The sequence below is a fragment of the Pyxicephalus adspersus genome, chromosome 12 (genome assembly GCF_032062135.1).
Source record: "Pyxicephalus adspersus chromosome 12, UCB_Pads_2.0, whole genome shotgun sequence".
NCBI classification, from domain to species: Eukaryota; Metazoa; Chordata; class Amphibia; order Anura; family Pyxicephalidae; genus Pyxicephalus; species Pyxicephalus adspersus.
Window position 1 is genome coordinate 14,507,181 of NC_092869.1, and position 26,860 is coordinate 14,534,040.

General features: G+C 38.5%; 1 protein-coding gene across 7 annotated transcripts in view; it reads right to left on the minus strand.

Annotated features, from left to right (window-relative positions):
• MTA1 (metastasis associated 1) overlaps window positions 1-26,860 on the minus strand; it is a 112,985-nt gene that overhangs the window by 80,282 nt on the left and 5,843 nt on the right. For 6 of the 7 annotated variants that reach the window (XM_072429013.1, XM_072429012.1, XM_072429011.1 and 3 more), the window contains exons 2-5: window positions 14,266-14,333; window positions 6,526-6,619; window positions 6,025-6,151; window positions 4,295-4,358 (exon numbers count right to left, since the gene is read on the minus strand). In XM_072429013.1, the coding sequence (XP_072285114.1) occupies window positions 4,295-4,358; window positions 6,025-6,151; window positions 6,526-6,619; window positions 14,266-14,333 (353 nt within the window). The remainder of the gene's footprint in view (window positions 1-4,294; window positions 4,359-6,024; window positions 6,152-6,525; window positions 6,620-14,265; window positions 14,334-26,860) is intronic. The other variant, XM_072429017.1, reaches the window with a different exon arrangement.

Sequence of the window (26,860 nt, forward strand, 5' to 3'; positions counted from 1 at the left end):
AAAATCAATTGTGAACAATCCTATTCATGATGTGTTATTTTTAAAATGACAAATGGGAGTTTTTAAAACCATGGTTGCTCGGTGGTTAAATATTTGTTTTTTTGCAGGTTAAAAATATTCTGAGCTCTCGAGTTGTTTATAATATGGCTCCTAATCTTATGTGTATTGCTGTTGGCCACCAGTAGATGACACAGTGTTTTGTAAATATTTAAACTCATGTCTCGAACAATAACCATTGCACATTTTTTTTGCCTTTCTCTGGATCTACTGTATTTAGGGTTTTTATCTGGGATATGTTTATTTCAATCTGACTAAATATGTAACATTTTACATGAGGACACAAGTGCTATCTACTAGTGAAAACCAAACCATTTTTCTAATGCCATTTTTATTTATACGCAAGTGCACACAGTACTTCACAAAGGGCATGTTCAGACCTTTGTAAGCGTTTTTATAGCCTGCAAACAAAAAAGCCTTGTAAAACAGTGGACTCGTCCTGGGTCACTCAAAGGGGAAGAAATTTACCCCTGAGTGACGTCATGTCAGAACCCACCCACTCTCCAAAGACACAAACCACCCTGAGCCTGTGATCCGTACGGGACAGACATGAGGCGCGGCTCTGGCCCCCCAGCAGGGTCCTTCTCTGTGCTTTTGCAGCCCACCTGTCATGCACTGGGGTTTGGGGACCCATTGTAAAAAATAGTTTAAACGAAAATGAATGGGTTAGTTTTTTCGTGGAGGGTGTTTATTCAAAAACTCCATGTGGCTCATAGGGCAGGGGTGTCCAAACTTTTTGCAAAGAGGGCCAGATTTGGTGAGGTGAAAATGTGTGGGGGCCAACCACTAACCAGGGTTAGTGGAAGTGTGGTTTGTGCGAGTCCGGCACAGCACACACTCACCAGGGTGGCATGAGGACTGCCCACTATAATGATGTAGGGGATTCCCTGTGCACACATGGGTCCTCCCGTCCTGCCAAATATGATCCGGAGTAGCGGGCCGATAGCTGCAGAGCGGTTTATGAACTCTAATTAAATATAAAAATTTTTGTACACGTGTATTTTATACAGTGGTCAACAGTGCGGGCTGGCCGCATTTTATTGATTTTTTGATGCGGGCCAGTGGAAATCTGAACACAGGGCACAATTGGTCCCCGGGACAGACTTTGGACATGCCTATCCCAGGGTCATTTTGCCATCCAAATGCCCCCATAGACTCATATTCAACTGCACAAAAAAGCTTGCTTATAGATGTTTATAAGCAGTTTATAAAGCTACGGAATTGCTTGCAATTGAACAGCCTTTTCAGACATTTAAAAAGCCAAAACACATTTAAAAAGCCAAAAAAAAAATAAAAAATAAATAAAAAAAAAAAAAAGCCTTTACTGGCTTTTGCAAACATAAGCGTTTGAAAACAATTATGGAAGTCTTGTTGTGCAGAGTCGGCTTCCAGGACTGTTTAACAGCAAAGTTTTTTAGAAGCAGTTTTGAAAATGCCCAAACTGGGTATCCAAAATGATAACATTTAGGGAAGGCTTGAATAGTTTGACTTTTTTTTTTTTTTTTTAAGCATTAATCGTGTAAAATAAATGAATAGAAATAAATTAACTTCTGTGTGTATGTGTGAGCATTACATTATTGGGCCCTAGCCAATCAAAATGGCTGAAGATCCTGAACCTTGTAGAGGTAGAGGGGGTAGAGGAGGTGAAAATACCAGCGCAAAGACAGAAATGCTTAGATGAAATAAAATGCAAACAGGCATTTTTATTGCAGAAGAGACATTGCCTACATATACCTGCTGCAAGAAAGAACCTGCCCGTTAACTTTTGTAAACTTCATTTTTACTTGGCTAGGGATTTGTAGATAATCCCATAGAGTGAATTATGACTGTCATTAACAATCCTGTTGCCGACACAATACGCTGATATAACCCATCAAGCGACAGCTACAAATTGCTAAATAAGTGGAAAAACCAGGAAAAAAAAACTCACTAAAATTATAGCTCCCATGGCCCCCCATGTGTTCTCAGCACCCCAAAATTGCCATATTTACAGCCTCTACTGCTTTCCTGGCTAGTCACAATTGGGTACGGACTTTCTTTACTGTAGCCATTATACTGTCCTGTTCTTTTTGTGAGTCATTCTGATTTTACAGTTCAATATTATTTATCTGAATAAGCAGATTTGTAACTGGTCACACTCACAAGGAATCAAAAACTACATTTACCCAGAATCCACCAATCCCTGTGTGTACCAGATAACAGGTTTACTTCCAGTGAAATTTGTTAAGTAAACAATAACTTGCTTTGTATTAAGTCAGCCCAATTGTTATGGAGTTACAACAGAAATTTTAATGTAAAGTATGATTTTAAGATTTTAAAGTATGCTGGATGGCACAACTTGCATGATTTTATTTTGTGCTGCATGCAGCAGAAATAAATTACTTTCTATGTGCATTTCTAAACAGGCCTATTGGGTTACCTTTCATTAAAGTAATATCATAAAATATGTTTAGGGAGGGTACCTTGGGCAATGTGGCAATTCACAAGGGGACGCCTAAAAAAACATTTTCCTAAAAGCATATCAAAACAACCATCATATCGTTTGACAAAAACCACACTTGACAGCTCTAAAGCAAAACATATTGCATTTTGCTGAAGATTCTAGCTGTCCATTTACCTCTGCATGAGCTCCACGTTGAGTATGTGAACCACCACAGACGTCAGACCCTGATGTTCCACCTTTATGGCAGTAGTTCGACTTACTGTACCTTTTTGTTGGTTTATATATGCAACTGCTGTGTCATTATCAGATTCTGTCCTTAACTGGCAGACTTTCAGCAGCAAGGTCCAACAGAACACCTGACTAGCATAATGAACTTCTCTTGAATGCACCACACCTCTAATGACTGGTAATTGAGAACTCTTCCCCTGCAGAAAAAGCTTTCATTCTTTGGGAGGATTTGGTAAATAGGAAAAAAATGGAGGGATTTGCGATCAAAGCAACTACAATACAGTTGATTTGGTCTGTGGCAGGAGGCAGATCTCCCTGTCAAGTAGAAAAAGGCAACTATTCCACTTGATTAGTATGTTCTATTGCAAAGCTGTGAAACAGAGCAAAGGTAATGACCAAAATAAAATGATTGCATGCATCTGCATACAACTTGCACTGTCTGGATTCACGACTGTCAAAGCCGTAACAATTTCAGTTTTTTAGATTTTCCAGCCACACAAATTTTTACTAAGAATGGTGGGCAAATCGCCAGCCTTTGGACATTTTAATTGCCCCGCAATTTTTTTTTTTTTTTTTTAGCTATCTGTAAGAGTTACATTTTTCAAAATTGCCAGCAATGTAGGAGGCATTCTTCCTACAGACTACCATACTATGTACTGTGAGTTGTAGATATAGTAATTATAAATGGACAGCTGGAATCTGTCCATTACAGCTGGATTGCAAAATGTGATGGGGTTTGTTTTTGCAAACGTATTTATAAAAAATAAATACAGATGAACACTGCATAAATTTAAAGCTCATTACACAAGTCAAAGATATCAAACTGGAGGCCCACGTTGGGCCTGTGGAGTCATCATTTACGGGTTGCAAAGCCTGCCCAGACATTTGCTACCCATGCCAACTACTCCTGGCTGTCAAAATTGTCAACAGCTGGGACGCATGACTATAAAAAACATATACTGTTATATCAATACAGTAAGATTGATACCATAAACAAGCCAACTTATCTGTTGTGCTGCGACAAGGTTTTAACTTAAAATTAGGTCTGATGACATGTCTCTTGAATCAATGTTTACAAACTCGCTTGACATCTAATTGTTTGCTAGAAAAACATTGGAGACCCTGTCAAGTAAACCCCTGTAAAATGTTACTGCTGTATTGCGGTTATTGCTGTGGGAAATTCCTCCTAGACACTAGCTTGCACTATTCAAAACACTTGTACACTTATCAAAACATTAGACCTACCTAAAGACATACCAAAAAGATTTGTGAGTGTTTTCAGTTTTAAATCTGTTACGATATTAGCATAAAATATATATTTTAACACACACACTTTGATGATTTGCAAAGACTTGCTGTAAACTGTGCTTACAGAACCTGGGTAATTCCTGGGAAGCAATTCATCTTTGAGTGGTAAAGGAATTGCCTTGCAGAACCACCCTTTTGCCAAGGCGAATAAAGAAAGTAAAAGGACAAACAATCCAATTTTTAGTCCATCAAGATAATCCTCAGGTCCATAAAAAAACATCGCTAAAAGTAAACTACAATAATGACAAAAATACATACCTCTCTTTCCAAGTAGGATTTTAAGGATTCTGTTTCATTTAAGAGTGTAACACTGCATTTCCCCCTAAAAGTCAGGAAAAAAAAAATATTTTCTACACATTGAAGAAAACAAGACATCAAACTATACAACCTACTTGTTTAATAGAATAACTAGTATAATGTTTAGTCACAAATAGATATAATATAAGCTCACAATAAATTTCCCAATTCATTTAGTCCTTATATAAGGTTTTAAATTGCTGTACTGACTGCCTCTGTTGTTCTTTGTAGGTCAGCTCTCAAGCCCCACACAGGAACAGTGTGTGGCGGACCTAGCTCAGACAACAGAAGCTAGCACATGACTGGGCACCAGAGAATTAGAAAGCATAGAAATGCTTTAAAATATATTGAAAGTACCTGGTCTTAAATATTTAAATTTTCATTTAAAAAAGTAGTAAAAAAAGGATCAATTCATTAACATGCATTATTAAAGACACAAATAATAAAGCCGAAACCTATCCTAATATCACCAAGAAGCAATCCTAAATTTATCATACATAGCCCATAAATATAAAAGACAAGACTAGTCGAAGGCTATATAAATTGCTTTTGAGCATCAAACTACCTACACTTCATTTACAAACATTTCCATTATATGTTCGTAGAATTAAATGACGGAGAAGTACCAGAGAGGGAGATACTTATTGTAAATTAGGTGATCCTTGATAGTGCCAAGCCTTAAAATAAACAATATTTAAAAGAAAAAGACAAGATACTGAGGGGGAAGAGAAAGGAAGGCTTTTAAGGCAGAAATTTAAACAAAATATGATAAAAACCATTGAGGATCACTCATAACACTGGTTTGCTTTTAAAGAAATAAATGATTCCTCTCGATCAGACAAAGCCTGTAATGGTTTCTCAGGTGTAAATAGATTCACAAAAAACGCATATTAAATGTCTTTTTTATGATGCCTTTCGCCTGATTTGGCTTCCTCGGGGAACACAGAGACTTAAGCAGCTGTGCTAAAGAGAATAGTATATATTGCTAGTTATACATTTGGCACTCAAACATCATTTATTCAGTATTTGATATAACCATATGGAAATGAATATAGTGTGTAGATACACAATCAAATAGTTTAAAAGTTATCCATTGACAATCAATAACAGATATTCATGACAGGCAACAGTTTGCCTAATTGGTTAAACACTATACATTAGAAAATTTGAGTATGGAATATTTGTAGAATTAAACAAGACTCATTGTACTAGTCCCGGAATGTAAAAATTCATTGCAAAAAAACATGTGGTATCCATTTTCGAGGGCATTTTCCTTTTTAGGTAGCACTGTGCTCAAAGGTAAATGCTATTGTTTGCCATACATGTGGATTATGGAAAACGTTATTTAAAAGACAAAAAAAAAAAAAAATAATGAAGACTTCATGAAGCATTATAGGGATCACGGTATATTCATTTGGAGGGTTTAGGATGGAGCATATTGGATGAGCCCAACTAAAAGGATAGGTGGGTTTTTTTTTTTTTTTGTGCATGCATACTTAAATAGGATGACAACATTTCAAGCAACACCACCATTGATTCCTCCCTTTTTAGCAAACAAAATCTCATGTAACTGGGGTTTACATCTACATTAAATACACAGTTGAAAGATATACCAACTGCTTTATTGAAGTTTTATATAATTTTGTACAGATGTTGCTCACAAGGCTCACCTGCCTGTACATTGGACCTACCGTATATGAGTAGCAGGTAAAGATTCAAGCTGCCTTGATAGAAACAGCTCTCTGTGTCTTAATTGGTGCTTTGATTTCTCAGGTAAATCCACCATCTCTGGATTTTCCATTTCTTCCTCCATTTCTCCTAAATGACAAAAAAAAAAAAAAAAAAAACACACACACACACACACACACACACACACAACTTGTTAAAGGCAATTTTTCTCAAGAGTGTGTATGTCTTTCTATTCATTGTTATTGGTATTTTCCTACACTAGTAGAACTGATAAGGCAGCTTAGAAAACTGAAACAAGTCCTGCTAAATGTGAGTTACTACTAGACTTACTGCAGTGCTAATTCACAAAAAATCTCATTCTTTAAAATGACAACATATACCTGCACAAATTTGGATAAATGTATTCTTAATGCCCCTAACAGTACTCTAGGAACAACAACCACCAAACAAATAGTCCTATACAATGCAATAACTGCATCTAGATAAAATTTTTGTTTACTTACGTGCATGCTTGTCTGCTAAAGAAATGAGAGTGCTGGATATATCCCTTCTCCTATAGAAACAGACGACCTTCGCTTCCACATTCCCATTTGCAGTCTATCAATAAGAAAAATACACATAAAAAAGGTCTTTATTCCCCCTTAATTTAAATTGATTGCATTATATAAATATATTTACCTTACTATACTGCCAAAAGCACGCTTTAGTTTCCTTCGCAAGTTTTAAAGTTAATTCTAAACCAATCAGAAATTACAAAATTCCCCGAGTAATAGAGATGCAAAGAGAAGTAGATTTACAATCCAGGCGTGAAGGTTAGGGTATCAATACCGCTCTCTCCATAGATACAATAAAGTGGTTCCAGTGACAACTTCACTTTCTGTAGGGTTTTAGTACACCAAGCAAAAGCATATCTCTTAAATGGGGCTTCCTGATTTTATATATTTATTGGATAAAAAGGCTTTAGATCTTCTTTAAGTTAACCAATGTTTGTCAATGTTGGTCTGAGAATCGAGGCTTAAGGACCTTAAACACCATGGCATCCTGGTGGGGCTTTTTTGCATTAAGTCATTTAAAGAAGATACATGTTGAAACAATGTTAATAAGGATACAATCCATTCACTTTCACAGGCTTTTTTCCCCTTGTCCTCTCTGGTCAGAATTCAGAATGAAACCCCTCTCCCTCCTCACCCTTAGTAGCAGAAACTAACCCCCCACCCCGATAGTTTTAAGAAAGCGGAGGTCCACATTCAGCATATTTAAAGGTTTTCCACTCCCAAGTTATGTTAAAACTTTCCTAAAACATTCCTGTCTTCTGAAAACAGGTCAGGTTGTGAGAATATATGTCCCATAAGTTTGCAGAAATGTTCATCATAGTTTTTCTACTTCCCTCTCCTCGCTTTGCTATTCTGTCCCGGATGGCCGAATAATGTAACTCCAGTGCAGGTGTGCAAGTGTTCATTCAGTCCCGGAGGCCACACAGCCAAGTTGTGCAATGTATCTTATGTTCACACAGATTTAAACAATTATTAAAAAAGTAAGGAGCTTCCAGCGCTGAAGGTCTATGCATATTTGATGCGTCAAACATGGTTTAGTGCAGTGGTCGCCAACAAGTGGCCCATGGACAACCGATTGTCTACGAGAAAATTTTGGTGGTCCACAGAAAAATGTGGACATTTGCAATTTTCATGTTTTATTAACAAAACAATATTCTAATACATTCCTATACTGTAAATTACTATTTTCACCTTTATATTGCACTACATTCACAAACTGTACTAGAGATGGAAAAACAAGGGAGGAGCAGCGTTTCAGTGTAGTCTTAAGTTGTATAAGGCAACAGTTGCTGAACCGTACGCTTCAGTATTGTTTCGACCATTGCAACAGTCACCCCGCTCCAAGAATATCGGTTCTCATCTGATTGTTTATTTGTTTTTTTCTCAGATGCTCTTTTAGGCAAGTATGACCCTTAAGTGTGTTATTTTCTTTAACCGTTATATTTAATGGCATCAAATAGTTCGACTTTGATAACTATCATTTCTTGTTTGGTCTTAGATTCCAATGAAATAAACCCATAATGAGTGAGAAAAACCAAACAAATATTTTTCATTTCTTAAGTAACACCAAAAGATAACAACTGATAATAGTAACAATAGTAATACTTTACTTAACCGGAAGCTGATCAATGAATCAGAGCCCCCACAGTCCTCGTCAGGCACCATTAGAAAGAACATTATTTTACGAATGTAACACATATTAAAATGCATATTAACGGTCCATGGGATTTCAAATTATAAATTTAGTGGTTTGTGAGGTCCGAAATGTTGCACGCCAAGATTGTTTATATTAGAATGGGGCTATAGACAAATTTACACCAGATGTCGGTAACAACCCAAGTAATCCACAAATATCAAAACAAATAAGTCAACTAAACATGTGTAATAAAGTGAAATAGCACAGGGAATAAGTATTGAACACATGAAGAAAAGAATGTGCAAAAAGACATGGAAAGCCAAGAAACCTGTTGAAATGTGTTAGTATTTAGAAATCAATCTAGCCCTCTATCAGTGCAAATTAATATCAACTGCTAAAGTCCTAATTGATGGCCTATAAAAAGATTTCTCTTTACCAAGGTATCACACAATAAGTATCTGATAAATAAAAGCATAAAGCTTTCTCATAATCGTTGCAATCTTATCTGGTTACAGAGTTATTTTTAAGCTTCTAAGCATCAGTGAGCACCGTTGGGGCCATAATTTGGAAGTGGAAAGATGATCATTTCACCCCAACCCTCCCACAACCACATTGCTCCTTACAAGATTTCTAACAGAGGAGTTTAGGGAATAATCAAAAGAGCTGTCCAAGAGCCAAGTATCACTGAGATAGCTTCAGAAAGACCTGAAATTAGCAGGTACAGTTAAAAAAAAAAATAAAATCATGCACTCAACCAACATAGCCCCTATACACACTCACCACACAGGACTCCACTGTTAAAGCTTGTTTAAAGTTTGCGGCACAACATTTGGACAAGCCAGTGAAATACTTGGAGAATATAGTCTGGGCAGATGAGACCAAAATTGAACTCTATGAAAGTCATTGCACACACCATTTTTGGAGAGGAAAAAGCACTACATATCACACAAAAAAACATTGTGCCGACAGTAAAGTTTGGAGGCGGGAACTTAATGGTGTGGAGCTGCTTTCAGCATATGGTACTGGCAGACTTCATACAATTGGAAGAAAGATAAAGGAGAAATGTCACTCTTTTTAAGAATCTGCTGCCATCTACCAAGACACTGAAGATGAAACAAGAGTAGATATTTCAGACAGACAATGATACCAAACTTATAGATAAGGAATTTTTCCAGGATGTGTTCCATAAGATTTACATTGGAAACTTTCAGTGCAATCAAAGTTTTCACATTCCATCTCAGAAACCTGTTTATATATGTATCACTATGCTGGTCCGCATCCTCCATCTCATTATCATCACATAGTTAATCCAAAGTTAAGAGAAAAAAAAAACCCTAGTTTAATTTGCTTCAACATGGGGAAAAAAAAAAAAAATATCCTGATTCCATGAGGCAATTGGATGTTCCTTGGATCAACAGTCTTTACTTTTAAAAGTTTATTACAGATATATCAATTATATCCAGCTTTTTCTTAGCAATCTATAGTAGTCAGTGAAACCACTTCATGAGGGAGCCTATTCCACATAGGACTGTGACAGTCACGCCGACTGTGAAAGCATCTGTAAAGAATCCCTTCTTTATCCGGAGATTAAATTTATTTTCTTCCAGACGCAAAGTGCCCTTTGTAATGATTTTAAGGTGAACAGAAAGGCTTCCCAATAAGCCATATATGTATTAGCAAAACTGGGTACAAATTGTTGCACCCAAAGCATAGGTTATGAGAAGCAGGTGATCTGCTGACAGTGTTCCAGTTTGACCTAATAATTCTTGGACAGCTTCCACATCACTTTAGTGTGATCTATCGGTGTACATTACATCCAATGTTCCCAGTTCTCTTCCCATTTCATAACCGTCCAAGCACGAGAATCTTTAGTATATGAAATTATTGTTTGTACATATGGTTGTGAATGTAAGTCAACATACTGAGATAGACATTTAGTTTTAAAACAGAATGCTGGGGTTTTTGGATGTTTGATATACAAGTATTCAAACTCAAATTTAGAATGTTTTTACTTTTATTTTGCCATAATAAATTCATTAGGTATTCTTTTATATATTTTTCTATATTTTCCATGGGATCTGTCTGCCTAAATTGGGATCTACTTGCAAAAAAATAATTTCTCCAATCGCTTATTTAGGCTATCAATGTTTTCTACTGATTTTACACACATCTTATGGCCACAAATGCTAAAAGGTGCAAATACTCTCACTCATTATGTTCTTTTCACTTCTGCGATATGGTCCCAATGGTGCTCACTGGAATATTCAGAAGCTTAGAAATATGTCTGTATCCAATGCCATTGGCATGTTTTGCAACAATGGGATTGTTAAGATTATGAGCTCCTTGCTTTTACCCATCATGAGATGCTTCCTGTGCGATACCTTGGTAATGAGAAACCTTTTATTAAGGCCATCGATCAGGACTGAGAAAGCAGATATCAATTTGCACTAGTAGGCCATGGGCAGGAACTTTTTTTTTATTTTTTTTTTTTAATACTGACAGAATTTGGGTTTCCTGGCTTTCCATGCCTTTTTGAACATCCTTCTTTTGTGTACAAAAGTGTACAATACTTTTTAATCTTATTCCTTACTCTTTCCTCCTTAGCTTCCTCGTTTGTTGCTTAGCTTGAAAAATTGGGTGATTTTACTGGTATTTGTATTCAAAAGAATCACTTATTATTTCTCATGGATAAATTCGAGTCCCTTGTTTATTTTTCATTAATGGAAGAAATCTTTTATACAACTGTGAATTCCATTTTCGCCCCTTTATGTTCTGCAATGGCAGCAGGCAAGAATGCCCCTCTTTTACATTTTACAGTTCTTCTTCTTTATGCCTTTGGCATCAGCAAACAGAGAATCTCTTGCTATTATGAGAACCTCCATAGATTTTGCATTCTTGGTATCAATCCCTTCAATACCTGGAAATAAACCTTTAAGTCTGACCTCCATATATGACTCCTCCTCAGATCATGGACCCCTCTTAAGACCCTCTTTGAAAGGATTTACAGTGTTAACATGACAATATCACCCAAATCATTTACATCCATTTCCTTTATGAATTGCCACAGAAACTATCATCTCAATACAGAGAGATATTTTGACCTATCTATAGGCCTCAAATGACATTGAATCTCTCATGCTAGCTAGAAGGCGAGAAAGAGGTCTTTGAGTGCCACACATCTTTAAATACTATCTTTACTGCACATATGGTTGCATGGAAGCACTTGCATGCCCATCCCAAATCGAAAAACTATAAATATATGAATGGAAGATGGCCAAAGATAGTATGCATAGATGTCAGCTAACTCAGACTCGTTTCTTAAAATATTTAGGAAAAAATTGTAGATTCAGGCACAATCAAACTTTACATATTTACCCTTTCATTATAATAGTTTTTAATTTAAATATCTTTGATAACTATCAAGTTGGAGGCAAAGAGGTAAATATAGTATATTTCATTCATTTTTAGGATCATAATTTTAAAGCAGAGTTTTACACTTCCACAACCTTGCAATTACAATGTATTTTAATAAGAATTACCTTGGAGTATTACAAAACACTCTAAAATGCAGGATATTGCAAATTCCTGCATAAATAGTTTATGTCTCAGTAATCTCACGACCAGGATCAATAATACCACTACCTTACATTAAAAAAAATAAAGATACAATAAAAATATGGCAACCCTGGAATACCATAATGCATCAAGCATAACGCAAGAAATTTACTGTATACATTTGGTTTAACCATTTAGGACTACTGTTATTCTATTATATACTACAGACAGCATTCAATTTCGTTATGTTTTGATGTTACACTCATTTAAACCTTTTTTCTCTCATTACTCTACACTCTGTATCCCATAACTACAAAGTGAAAAACAGAAGACACTTTAGTAAATTTACATAAGTATTTAGACCTTTTGCAACCTCAGGGAGGCACCATTTTCTTTTGATCAATGCCGTGATTTATTTGACATGATTTGGCAAGATGCACACACCTCTTTATAGAAGGCTTCATAGGAATAGGTTATAGCTTCTGCCATATTCTGCTTCTCCTGCTGGTGGTGCTGAATATCTGGTATCTTTTGAATTCCACTGGCAACAAGCAGATGGACACCTTCGGGAAGAACTCCTGGGAGCTCCCTAGTTGAGGTCCAGCTCTTCCTTGCCAGATTCTAAATGTTATTTAGCCTGCACCCTGCTGTTCTGTCTGGTCCTGATCCTGACTTACCATTCAAAACACAGATACAGGATTCTCTGTCTCTTGGTAAGGGTATATGTTTTAGTTGCCCTGTATATTATTAAATAAAATAAAGAGAAAGACATTGATTGCGACTTATAAATACATAATTATTTTCTAACACATATTTATACAATATTCATAGTCTATATCACCAATTCCGTTATATAAGCACAGGATGGTGATATATTTCTAGACACATTATTGCCATCGTATATTTTAAGATTAACCGTCTCAGTCTTAAATTTCCTGAGGCGTTTCACCACTACTACCAAGTACTACTTTGTATCTTTCAATATACTTATCTGTTTTGCTACTTTCCCTTTGATCCCTATATTTAATAGGCTGCACAGTCCATACACAGTCCCTGAGGAAGCCAATGATTAATTCTAAGATATACAGTAGCAATATTGTGTCTAGAAAAATATCACCATCCTGTGCTTTTATAACAGAATTGGAGAAGACTATGAATACTGCATAACTGTGTATGAATATGTGTTATAAATACATAATTAATTTCTAAGTCAAAATCCCCACTTTCGCTTTATTTCTTTTACCTGACTAACCGTTCACCTGACCTGGTTTTGTTGTTTTTTTTTTTTCATATTAGTTAGTGGTTTTGGTTGTGTTTGTTATTTCTGGTTTTGTCACAGTGTTTGGATGTGTTAACGTATATATTTGCACCATTCTCACAGTAAACATTGATTTTACTCATCAGCAATCTGATATCAGTTAATGCTGCCATTAGGGATCACCTGCCTCACTGCGTGTGCAGCTTGTAACAGCAAGTCAGAGCAAAAACCAAGCCATAGCCAAGAGCTTAAAGTAACTGCCCGCAGAACTCAGACATGATTGTTGCAAAGCACAGAGCAGGGGAAGGCTGCAAATAAATTTCTGCTACACTGTAGGTTCCAAAAAGCACACTGGCCTCCGTAATGCTCAAATGGCAGGAGGCTTGCACAGCCAGGACTCTACCATAGGCTGGTCACCTGGCAAAACTGAGCAATTGAGGGAGAAGTGTCTTGGTGAAAGAGGTGACCTATAATCTGACGATTTGAGCTCCAGAAATCCTGTGTCGGCACAAAGTTTAAGAAGGACAACCATAGCTTCAGCCCTCCACCAATCTGGGCTATAGCTACTAAACATTGTTTGGAGGAAACCAGGCTCTGCTCATCACCTTCCTAATACATGCCAACAGTGAAGCACATTGGTGGCAGCATCATGCTGTCAGGGAGTTTTTTTTTTAGCAGCAGAGACTGAGAGACCGGTCAAAGTTGAGGGAAAGCTGAATGGAGCCAAACACAGAGATATCCATAATGAAAACTTATTCAACAGTGCTCAGGCCCTCAAACAGGGACAAATGTTCACTTTTTTTTTTAAAATGACAATGACCCATTGCAGACATCAAAAACACAGGAGATTGTAGCATGATGCTTCAAAATAACAAAATTAAAAAAAAAGGTAAGAAGGCTACAAATACTATAATATACATACACCCACACGTACTTAAATTTACTATACATTTTTATGCCTAACAACTTCTTGGAAATTAAAGTATTTTGCTTTATTGATGGTCGATGGTTTCTTGTGTCAGTTTTTTGTCTTTCTTCTAAGATGTAATTTAACAATTATCTTTTCCCTAGGTACTACTGTGAGAAACATTGTGATTTATTCTGTTCATGCTGAAAACACCAATAAAAGTTATGCAAAAAATACTATATAATATTATATGATTACAGAGCCTGGTTATACTTTAACAAAGCCAGCTAACTAGCTAAATACATATAAAGACACAGCACAAAAAGTCCATACCTTATTAAGTTCCTCTATTCTTCGAATTAAGTAAGGATTACTTGAAGAGTTTTCAAAGTATACATAATCTGCAAAAAATAGTAAATAATTTCAAGTATGGAAAAACGTTGGTAGGAGCAGATAAACTTTGAATTTTCATTTTTATTATTTATTATCATAAAAATGTGAAAATTACTACTTCCATAAGTTATAATAGAGGCACAGTGCGCAACTTCAATACGGTCTACCCTAACTCTAGAGGTGGTGATAATGACAATATAGCGAAAGAGTTTACAAAACTGCCTGTGTTAGTGACTTTTCAAAAGATCAGTTTTAATGGTGAAAAGATTACAGGTCTGGTTGAAAAGCAACCACAGAAGCAAGGAATCCAGGAGGTTCTTTCACAATGCCAAATTCAAGTTGTCTAGGAAAGCATTCTAAGATCTTGCCCAGGCAGTATGTGAAGGAATCGGCATGCTTGCTTTGTTTTTATTGGTCTGGTTTGATTTAAAAAGGTTATCTGAATTGTTCAAGCAATTTGCAGAGGGTGCCTTATTGAGTTTTCCCAAAACCCCACCTACATATTGCTTATTAAAGAAAACTCTTTCAGGAGAGGAAGAGGCTGCTTCAATCTTACAGGCATGCCTTGCTCCAGTCAAGAAGCAATTTTCCCAGATCAGAAAGGTAGAGACCTTGATTTACTTAGCTTCCAAATTTTCAAAACGTAATAGTTTTGAATGTGAAACTACTAAATCAGCCGTATCCAAGTAAGTTTTTGTACATGGAATCCTTAAAAAGATTTCTAGTAGTCGGCCAGTCACCATATCTTGCAACCTCTCATTGAGGGCAGACTTCAAAATTGCTGAGATATCTATAACTATCCTTACTACCAATGCATGCTTCTCAATGTTAGGAGAGAACCGAGTTTCATTGGACTGACGTTTAGAGGGGCTCTGGAAGCCCTGGGCTTTAAACGCCCACAGCAAGCTAGTAGAAGTGATCAATAAAGACACACGTGAATATACTGCAAAATTTCTGGCCCAAGAAATGTTTATTGCCTGAAGAATAGGACTAACATTACAAAGGCTTTCCACTAAAACAATTGTTACTTAGCTAAAATATCTCCCCTGGTACTTGGCACTGGATTTGTTAAAGAACACCAATGAGTCAGATTATACCCCAACTAAAGGTGATCTAGTAAGGAGGAAAAATCAAAAAAAAGTAAAAAAAAAAAAATGATAAATACAATGCAAAGTAGGAAGGTAAATACACACACATACTGCCCCATTTCCTATCCATGAAGTGCCATTTTACCCAGGCGCTTCTGTGCCACCCCTGCCCACCTCTCATCTGTAGCTCTAATCCTTTGAACCGATCACAGTTCCGTTCTCAGCACAGCTATGAACAGTTCGGGCAACAGTCGACTCCGCCCCTATTTTCTAGCTTATGCTGTGTGCGATAAGAATTAAAAAAAAAAAAAAAAAAAGCAAAAAGCTGCCTGTAAAATGTATCCGCCTGAGTGGGCGTGTACAATGACATCATTGGCAGCAAAGTGTGATAACTGTGTGTGTGAAACGCTGCATGTTATATTCTGCAGCCTTACAGCTCACTGGTCGTAACTTTAACTTTTCAGAGTGCAAAGGGGTTCCTAATTGCTAGAAGTAACCACAATTTCAGCCCTTCAGCTTTAACGAATTTCAAAATATGGGAGGTAAAAATTTAAAACACTTATGAAAATTAAACATTGGGGTTGTGGTTTCAAAAGAAAGCACGCCTAGAAGTCCTAAATTAAAAATGCAATTTGGGGACCTCCGTGGCCACTCACTTAGCAATGATCATTGTGTGGGACCCCTAAATTTATACCTACTTGTCACAAATCTCTAATGACCATTCTATGCTACCCTTTAAGTGCTCGATATACAAAATTGGTGTGAATAAAAAAAAAAAAAAGGGAATGAGGTCTCAATTTGCACTTAGCTTATGCGAAGTCATCAGGAACTATTCAGCACCAGAATACCCCCAATTTGCCCCAATGCCATTTTGTTTGGCACAAGAACAGTTTTTACTACAATGTATTTTGTCTTTTTAGGTGTTTTCTCGAGGTTGAATTGCGCAATGTAGCTCATGAGATACGATGTATATATACACACACACACTATCTATAAAATATAACTATAATTTGTAACGCTAAACTCACAAAGCCCCTCATATGGAACAAACCCTCTTTACACAAAACCAACTGACACTGGCCAAAATCAACCAAGAACACGTCAACCTGGGGCTAACAGACCCTGGAGCTCATCTCTACACCTCCTTGCCTCTTAAAGCAGACCTATCACCAAAATCTATTTATTATTATTATTATTATTAATAACCCTAGCGGTTCATTTCTTTCCGGTTTTATATGTCTAAAAGCGGTACATTGTTTTTCATGATGTCCCAACGTCACTGGGAACTCCCCGGTGACTAATCAGATGCAGAAGCCGGCCGGAAGAAGAGAGAAGACGAGGGAGATCGCGGCAATGGACGACGCGGGACGCCGGCGGATCAGGTAAGGCTCTATGTACTATTACCTCCCATAGGATTACCTACCCTGAGTGTGACTCAGGGTTACCGCTTTTAGCAACTTTTTTCTACCCCGAGTCACACTCGGGGTTACCTCTAGGGAGAATATTAATATTATTGTTATTATAGAAGGGTAGATAATCCTTCTATATAAAAATGTGTTTTTCCCCCGTTCAAATGCCATTTTTTTTTTGTGCAGTGAGATTGGCAAACATGTGCAGTGAGATGCAGCAGCATTTTTCACCTGATCTTGTGTTTGCCCAATGGGAGATCAGCTGACGTAGGCAGAAGAAGAAGAAGGACGATGATGGCGTGCAGGAATGAAGGAAGAACCTGGACAATGCGGGACCGTATCAACACAGCTCTGAAGGGGTCGAGGGATCTACGGGAGTAAAGAGTGCTTTTTTATTATTATCAATTTAGTTCAGCTTTAGGATTATCCCCCCAGGGATTACAGCAATACCCCGAAATTCACGGGGGTTACATTCCTAGACACCCCCGTGAATTTTTAAAATGCACAAATTTTGGATTCCACCTTGTGGCCGCCCACATCTTTTCTGAGCCACTGAACTCTTGTTCAATCTAGAAATAAAATTACCATACTTTCAGTAATGATCCGTTTTCTTCTAACTTAAAAAATTGTTTTCCTTCGATCTTTGTTTTTATGCTTTTATGGATCAGCTGATTTTGATACAGTTTAGTCTCGAATTTTAAGTGTTAGGTTCTGTTGGAGTGCGCAACATGGGTGGCATGACATTAGCACTCATATTCAAACTGGCTGATGGTGGAACTTGATGGGGGTTGACTCTGAAAAGCCTGAATGATTTCAGTGGGAGGTTGATGCCAAGCAATCACAAAAGAGAACATCTCTGTGAGCAGAAATATCCTGCCAGGTGTGTAAACATCACTGTTATCAGATGACATCAAAGAAGCCAGGACCAACTGGTCAGATGAGCCAAAGGACTTGCCCTCAACACCACACCACCACCTACTGGAGAATATCAGCAGAGACCTGGGAACAGGGCGTTTCTGGAGTTGGGAGGACACCTGAGTAAGGGGTGGATGCATGGGTGTGGCTGAATGTGGCCAGGGGTCCTGGAGATGTATAAGAAGGGACAACAGCCACAAATCTCTTAAATGCCTATATACATCCTATGCCTCAGACCTTTCTTGCTCTTACATACTCTCATTCTCTCTCAAAGGTGCAGGGTACAGAAAACTGACTCTTTTCGTAACGTATCATTTTAATTTGTCTATGTGATTATTTAGCTTAATTGGAATAATTGTTGATTACTTGTTAGATCTATTCTTTGTTAATAAATATCGTTATTTAAGATCTATGCGAATATTAAGCTAATAGAGACTTAGTGAAGATACTGTCTTGCAAGAAAAGCGATAAGGGAAACTGGACATTTTCTTACAGGTTCCAAGGAAAAAATACGCAAATTTGTGAAGCCAGATTCAAAAGCGCAAATGTTCGGGGTATTCCTGTATTCCTAGATGAGAAATTCAATTCTTTGAACCTAAAATTATTTACCCTTAAACCTATCCTCTTTAGCCATTTATGGAGATGGGGTGGAGGTAACCTAATTTAAAGTTCTAAGAGCATTAGCTTTTACAGCTGTCCTAACACAGTTACCAGCAAAACCTAGTTGATAAAAAATTAGGCTGGGACATAATGCCTTCAGAAAACGTTTGTTTCTATCATTTGGAAGGGTCATAAAGAAATACAAAGCAACAAGCATCGTAACATTGCATGAACTATACAGTTAGTCCCCGGGTTACATACGAGGACTGTAGGTTTGCTCTTAAGTTGAATTTGTATGTAAGTCGGAACAGGTACACTATTTTATTAAATATTGCAATGCAATTAGGACAGAAGTTTGTCATATTTTAGGCAGCATGGCGTCAGTTACTGTAAAAAATCCTCAGTGTGAGTTAATCACAAAGCAAAAAAAAAAAGCTGAGTTTTTCTAGGTCATTAAAAAGTTACAGGAGCGTACAGAAGAGCTCAGTCCTTAGAATCACACACAACCTCAGCTGTGTTTAGCAAAAGATTTCTTCTGCAAGTCATGCAAAACGACCCCCTCCTCCTATCCAGCCTCAGTCCTGCACACAAGCAGCAGGGAAGCCCGCCTCGTATTGTAAGTCGTTAACTAAATTAACGTGGACTATGTGTATTTCATTTTATGAGTAAATCAAAAGAAGTGACCTAAAATCTTTATGGCTTTTAAAAACAAACAGTCTTATAAGCAAAAGAAAATTATTATGCAACAAAACAATGTGTAATTTCCCTTAGTAAGTCTTCATTTACACCATGCGTGGTGCAGTGCAGGAATCTGCGCCTTACACAATGATCAGACATTGCATAGACAACAATACATGAAATTCTAGCTGTATGTGATCTAGTGCAGCAGTCGCCGACCTGGGTAAATTTTGGTGGTCTGCGGCTCTGGGGTCCCGCTGATTAGAGCTGAGTCAGGAGAAGGACCCGGCTGGTGGGGCGTACTGGCCAGAGCCACAGACCATGTCCCCCGTACAAATACCGGGTTCACGGAAGTGTATTGCATTGCTACAAACTAGAAGATGCTTACAAAATAAAAGCAACAAAAACTGCAAGACAAAATTGCCATAGGAATGCTTTAAAATATTGCATTATTTACATTACTTACTGATAAAGCAAAATTAAATTTTTTGTTCAAGGACATCATGTACACAATTATGCTGCATTATCTCAAAGTTCAGTATAAAGGGAAAAGCAGAAACTTACTAAACTTACTCAGTTACCTATGTAACTGAAGAAATCCATACAATTTGTTGTAGGATGGTTACATTTTTATATTGTCTCATACAACTTTGGAAAAAGGTTTTTTTTTTTCCAATATAAACAACAACTTTGACTATGTTTAAAATGTATAATTTAGGAGGTTGTGGCTTTGCACATGGCAGAGTAGGACACACGGAACGAGGGCTCCTGTCTCCTACCAGCTTTTTTTGCTTCTCCCATGGCTTCAGCAAACCTTTCTGGCAGGCAATCATTCCCAATGGGGAAACACGGACACCTCCTCCATGCCTGCAACCTGCAGTCAGCATGGTGGCAACATGGCGCCGGCTGCCGACAGCCAATGCTTTCACACAGGTGAGCCCTGATCCTCAATTTCTGGGCCCCCAAGCAGTCCTGAAGAACCTTTCGAGCAGGACACACATGTACCCAGCTTCCCTGCCTCCAGTTTCACTGGTAGCAACATGCGGTTGGAAGATCTTGAATCCTTCCTCAAAGTACTTCCCACAAAAGTTGACCGATTCCTTAGCCCAACGGATGGAGGGCACATATAGGTCTGGAGTGGCTGACCTTAAAGAGATATCAGAAGCAGAATGGAGGAAATAGAGGATATGTAGTGAAGCACACGGAGGCCCTCAATGCACACTCCATGCCCCTTCATCGGTTAATTTACCAGCATGATGATTTGGGAAACAGGCGTTAACATTAGATTCCTTGAAACAATAAGTACAGAGAAACTGCTACCAGCTGTGACTGCCATCTTTATTGATTTATTACAAAAGAATGCTGATCATTTCACAGAAGTAGATCTGATCCACAGGGCCCTGGGCCCCAAATCACAAAATCCAGCATGCCCACGTGACATTATTTGCAGGATTTACTCATACTGCCTTCATGGACATTATGAAAGTAGCTCGCTCCCAAGCCACCATACAGTTTAATAGTCTGCCAATTAAACTCATGCAGGACCTTTCTTGCCATACTTTATCTCGACATAGAGCGCTTAAACCTGTCCTGGAGGTGCTTCGACCACATAATCTTAAGTACCGTGCGGGTATCCCTTATCAGCTAATCACCTTTAATAATGTGAAATCAGCATCCTTCCAGCACCTTGAAGACTCACACTCTTTCCAACATGCCTTGGGACTTTCTGATCTCTCCATACCGGATTGTCCAGTTTATCACCTCCGCTGGATCTTCCTAAGCCTTCTCCATGGACTTTGCACAAACGCAAGAGCCCGCGGAAGACGGCCTCCCCGACTGCTACTCTGGTGGTCCATGATGGCCGAGTCTCACGGGACTTCTCCTCATCTGGTTTTCTATCCAGGTTGGAGTCTTGTAGGACCACCGGCTGATGAGTATACCTTATATCAGGAATGTATCATGTTCTTGGACTTAGTTCTTATGTTTACTGTGTAATAAATCTATGCTTCAGCATCATCGATACTACCCTATTTTGACTGCAGGCTTGTGATTATTTCTAGCTTTTCAACTATTTCCTACTGATATAATTGTACTTTTGTGCACTAGCTCACTACTAGATGCCCACTGTGCCTGACACTTTAATCACATAAAAGGTTTATAGTAATGCTGCACTTGATACAATTTTGTTTAGTTCTCAACCTTGGGTTGATTGGGCACGGGAGCTTCCCCCCCCCCCGCCGACCATGTTACCCCACTTAGGGACCTTGACGTAATATGTTGTGGCACACACTTTAGTTTTTCACACCATTTCGGGATGGTATACCTACCTCCTCCCCTTTTTCCTATCTCTGTCTCCATACCAGTACTATTGCCTATTTGTTCCTATGTTGTCCAAGAACAAGACAATTAATCATGTCTCTCGTCTGAAGTTTTCTGATGGCGGTTGACTGTTTAAAGCCCTGGACATTTAGAGATGACAATTTCAATGTGCCTGAGAAACGGAACCAAATACTCTACCATTTTCATAATGTTAAAACTAAAATTCTCTTTTTCCAGGAAACCTATTTTAATTCAGTACTACCTTTTAAAAGTTCTTATTTTCCCACATGGTTTCATAGCACCAACCCCCATGCTAAATCCAAAGGGGTATCCATTGCATTTCATAAATCTTTCACTCCTTAAATCCTGCAATCCCAGGCTGATACTCTAGGACGCTATCTACTCCTTACGATTAGACACAATGACCGAATTTTCACACTGGCCAATAATAATGCTCCTAACAACGATCAATTTCCTTTTTTTTCAATCTAGAAAAGATCCTTACAAAGTTCAGTTATCATAATCTGATCCTTGGTGGGGATTTTCATTTGCCGCTGGTCCGGAGAGAAGACACCTCCACTGGGTGCTCCTCTGTCCCTGCAGCAACCCTGGTAAAGATTAAACATATTTGGCAGAGGGTCGGTCTGGAAGTAGCCTATCGAATTTCTCATCCTTCTCATAGAGACTATAGCTATTTTTCATTTGCTCATAACTCCTATCGTTTCCCCAAAAATAAGACAGGATCTTATATTAATTTTACCTCTGAAAATCACATTAGGGTTTACTTTCAGGGGATGTTTTATTTTTCTCATGTACAAAAAAATCTATAGAAAGATACCTCTGTTACCTGTGACCTGTCAAATTTACATTTCTGTTATATACAACAAGTCATAAATAAGAATGGACAAAAAGGATTAATGAAAAAAAAAAAATAAAAATCAATAAATATGCATTGCTGCTAATGAATGAAATACTAGCAACGACCCTTTGAAAAGAGAGTCCACCAACCTCCTATTAAAGTTGTAGTGTCACACCAGAAGAGGTTAATTACCACCCTGCAATTTCTTGACCCCTTGCTCCAGTGCTTTTAAAATCTCCTGCCCTCTCTGTTCTCTTGGTATCCCTCCACGTACCATGTGACCGCACTCTCCGAAGAAGCCCATAGGGCTTACTTTTGGGGTAGGGCTTTTAATTCCATTTTATTTTTATTAGCATGCGAGGAGTTTATTTTCAGGGTAGGTCTTATTTTTGGGGAAACACGGTACTCAAAACCATTGCCCAATCTCTACTTGATGTCCCTTTTTAATTGCATACTGGTTTGAGACTATGGTCGGCCCAGGCACCAATTCATTTAAAGTTGGGGCGTTCACTTAGGGCCAATAGTTTTGATCTGTCCTCCTTGCCACCTTAAATTGACAACCCCCCTAGGCTTTTTACAGAAAGGGAATTTCTGTCCTCAGGCCCACCATTTTGTTGAACCCACAGAGGGTACACTTTAGTGCTTTCAGGTGACAGACCCACTGGCTCACATCCCTGGCTGCTTATTAGAAAATTGTACAAATTTACTAAAAGCCTACACCTCTCCACACATACACGTAGACCAACTTTGGAGATGCCACACCACTTGGTTTCAGCGCTGTACAAAATGCTCATAAGCTGGAAACAGACATCCCCCCCCCCCCCCCCCCTTCCCTCTCTAGGTCACGAGAGTAAATGAGGGTATGAGGATGGAGGAAATAAAGCCCTTTGACAATGACCGTTTAGACAAATTTTATGCCCGTTGGTAGCACTGCAGTACCTCAATCAAATTAAAAACTAAGATTGGTGCCCCACCCTTTACTGAGTAATACAACTTGATACTTTATCATAAAAATCTTGCTTCTTTGTTTTCTGTTATTGACATATTGTATTACTATTTGCTTGCGGTTCGCTACATTTCTTATGAAACATATAAAAAATATCTGACATACCTACCCTCTTCATTTTGTTGTTTTTATTGATCTGTGTCCTTTTTTGTACTCTCTTTTTTGTATTATTAAGTAAAAATGTCTTTACTGAAATATATTGAACCATAAAATGTATATTAAAAGATATACAAATCGACAACACCCACCTAAACTCAGATCCACTTGTCAGCCCCCTGTAATTTAGTTCCTCCAAAGTGCTACATGCAGGCAAAAAGGTAAATGGCCAACAACTCAATTTTTGTTTTTATAGAAGTTCTTTAGACTCAAAATATGGTCTAGTTTAGTATTTTGATTTTAGTATTGATAGTATGATTAGTAGTACAGTTAATAAAAATACATTAAGGCTAAGTCTACAACTGGAATGGAAGTGAACAACAGCCTCCCAGCCATCAATCAAAAGCCATAAAGTCCCAGGCACCACCTTTTTATGCATTTTTGCAGCCAAGGCAACCAGCTTTCCCCTGCTATAACATTTGCAGCATAGCAACAACACGGTTAATTTGGAAATAAAATGAGAAAACATGAGTGTTCATAGGTTCCTTTTTTGTGAATACTGGTAAACAAGTCAGCTGCTTTGATAAATACCCCTTCCCACTACATCACCTTAGCATGATTGAAATGAAATATAGACCTTATATTGTATACTGTCCTCCCTGTACATGTTATGTGTGCTAGAGCAAACAGAATTTCAGATACCCACCCACTCTTACTGCTCAAAGATACTGCTTGTTTAGTTTCCAGTTGTAACAAATCTGTTTTTGACTGAGCTATGAGGTTTTAGGGCAGCTTTATATGAACAACAGAGATTGAAGTGAAATTTGCCTCTACTAAAAACAGAGAGCTAATAGACCATATGACCAGGTACCTCCTTAAAGATTTAAGTAGGCTGCTGTCATAGAGTTGTACAATAGGACCCAAAGATCTTGTCCTTTGATATTTGTCTGAAACACACAATGGCTCCTTCACTGAAAAGGTTTCTCCTGCACTCGAAGATGGCAGACTGTGTTAAGGTTACCACCATCCCTGTGCCTAAAGACCACTAGTGGGGACTCGTGACTCCCAGGAACTGGCATCTATAGTGATCTGTAGGGGAATTTTTTAAGACCATCTTCTCCCCTGGTAAGAGGACACATGTACCCATCCAACAAATGTCTGACCTGAATGAATACTTGAACCATCAAGTCCAGAGTGTTCTAGACTTGGTCACATGACAATAGGAGGTAGTTTTAAAGGGCCCAGGAAACCACCAGGATGGAAGATGTCCCAAGGCCTAGATTCTTCATTACTTCCCCCAGTGCAATATGTCATGGCCCGACTTGTCCATCTTTTCCACATTGCCCTGAGGAAAGAAAGTCTTTTGGGCCACCAACAGATAACCATGAAAAACTAAAACCTATCCTGAGGTCAGAGAGGACTTTGTTTCTGTTACTAGAGGCTGGACTATTCAGGGGTCTTTTTTTCTGTTCCTGTGCCTTCGTTGCTGCCTAAGTGAGATTTTGCAGTCCTTAAAAACACAGATGGTTCTCCTAGTTAAATAAGCTAAAGTTCCATGTCTTGGTGAGTCAGTTGCTAATTCTGCAAGAAAAGCATTTATTCTAGGAACTTGTTCCATATGCCATGATACTCTTTCCATCCAAACATCCACATTCATGGAAATGCAGGCAGCTGCTAGTGCTGTCCTAACCAAGAATTTGGCATCCCAATTCTTCCTTAAAATGTTTAAGTTTTTCCATCAAGTCCTTACCATTACCTGATCTTTCAAAAGAATTATAGGAGACTTTGAAAGGCTGCGACCATCCTTGGACACTTTTTCCTTTTTTACTCTTCAAAGGGAATAATCTTTTTCTCTGGAAGTAGTTATTGTAAGCCACTATAAATCATACCACGGACTGAGTAAATCTAGTGGGACATCTCTCAGTAGCATACATAAGAGTGCATCACTCCCATTGTATGCAGCCCCCACCCAGCCTGCAGGTTAGTTTATCTTGTATGACTTCTTACACCATCTAGCTCAATTGTAGAGTAATCAGGGAGAAGCTTGACATTGCCCCAAGGCAAGAGATGTCACAAACTGGGAATTAGGCTTGAGAAAAGTCCAGAAGGTGCTTGAGATACAGCATCCACCAGGACTCCCTGTAGAGCAAACTCCACTCAGGAGGAGAGCATGGGGCAAGCTCCAGGGGCTTCAACACTGGCCCTAGACCAAATTAAGAAAGAACCCAGAAAGACAGGGGAACCTTCTGGCAAATGGCAGAAAAGCATCTGACCTTGAAGTAGATATCAACCAGAAAAGGGAACCTCAGACTCAATGGACATGATATCGGGATAAAGAAACTTTGTGTTGACCCATTTTAATCTAAACTGGGGGATCAATTAATAGAAAGCAAGGAGAAACTGGGATTTCAGTTTGGCATTTTAAATATAATAAACATCAAAGGTTACAAATACCGTATTTTGCGGCGTATAAGACGACTTTTTAACCCCGAAAAATCTGTGCCAAAGTCGGGGGTCGTCTTATACGCCGGGTACTTACTTAAAGCTTGCTTTCCCTTGCTCCATATGGCCGCCGCGGCCGAGTCCCCGCTCTGTGCAGGGAGTATGAAGCAAGGGGAAGGAAGCTGCACACAGAGGAGAACGTGAGCCTGGATTGGCTCTCCAGCAGAGGGGGAGTGTGGAGGGCGCGAGGGGGAGTGTAGGCTGTTACCTCCTCCTGTATCCCTCTTCCAATTACCAGTACTGTACGGTTCCTTCTGCCTCTCAGTTCTCGCACAATAGCAAGATCTGACAGGCAGAAGGAACAGTACAATACTGGGCGTATTAGACGACCCCCAACTGATTGGCAGACCACTCTAACCAATCAGTTGGGGGTCGTCTTATACGCCCAGTCGTCCTATGCGCTGGAAAATACGCTACATGTAATGAACCAATTCAGTCATATCACCATATACATAGATTAGTGATAGTCAAACCCATTTAAATGGGATCTGAGACCATTAACTATATAGTTCCCTATGGTCATATGGCCAGAGCAATTACGTCCCATGTCCTGAAGTGTTCGCTAAAGGGCTTCTTCAGGGGTGAGTTGAGAATATACTATGTATATGTTGACATGACCAACATGTTTTATATATTTGAATTGCCGGAACCCAGTTTCTCCTTTCTTTCTTTTCATTTTTTTGAACAAACACTGGGAGTCGGCACATGCTCAAAGCTCTAAGAGGTTGGATAAGTTTGTCTCCTTTCCTAATATTGATAACATGAGGTAAAGGGGGGCAGGAGGTGTTTAACCATTTTATAAGAGGATGAATCATCTTAAAGCGGGACCAAATCTGGTTTACTCACCTATTCACGTTCCAAGAAAGGGTACAGCTATCTTCATTCTATACTTGCTCCTACCGACGATCTTCAGCTATTTTCACTGGCCATGCTTGGGTGACAAAAACTCCTGAGCAGGTGCATGGGAGTTCATTCATCCTCTGCAAAGGGTTCCCCTGGCAACCAAAGCTGAAACCATGCATCGACAGCTCAGCTTTGGCAACAGAAACATTGAGCGATTATC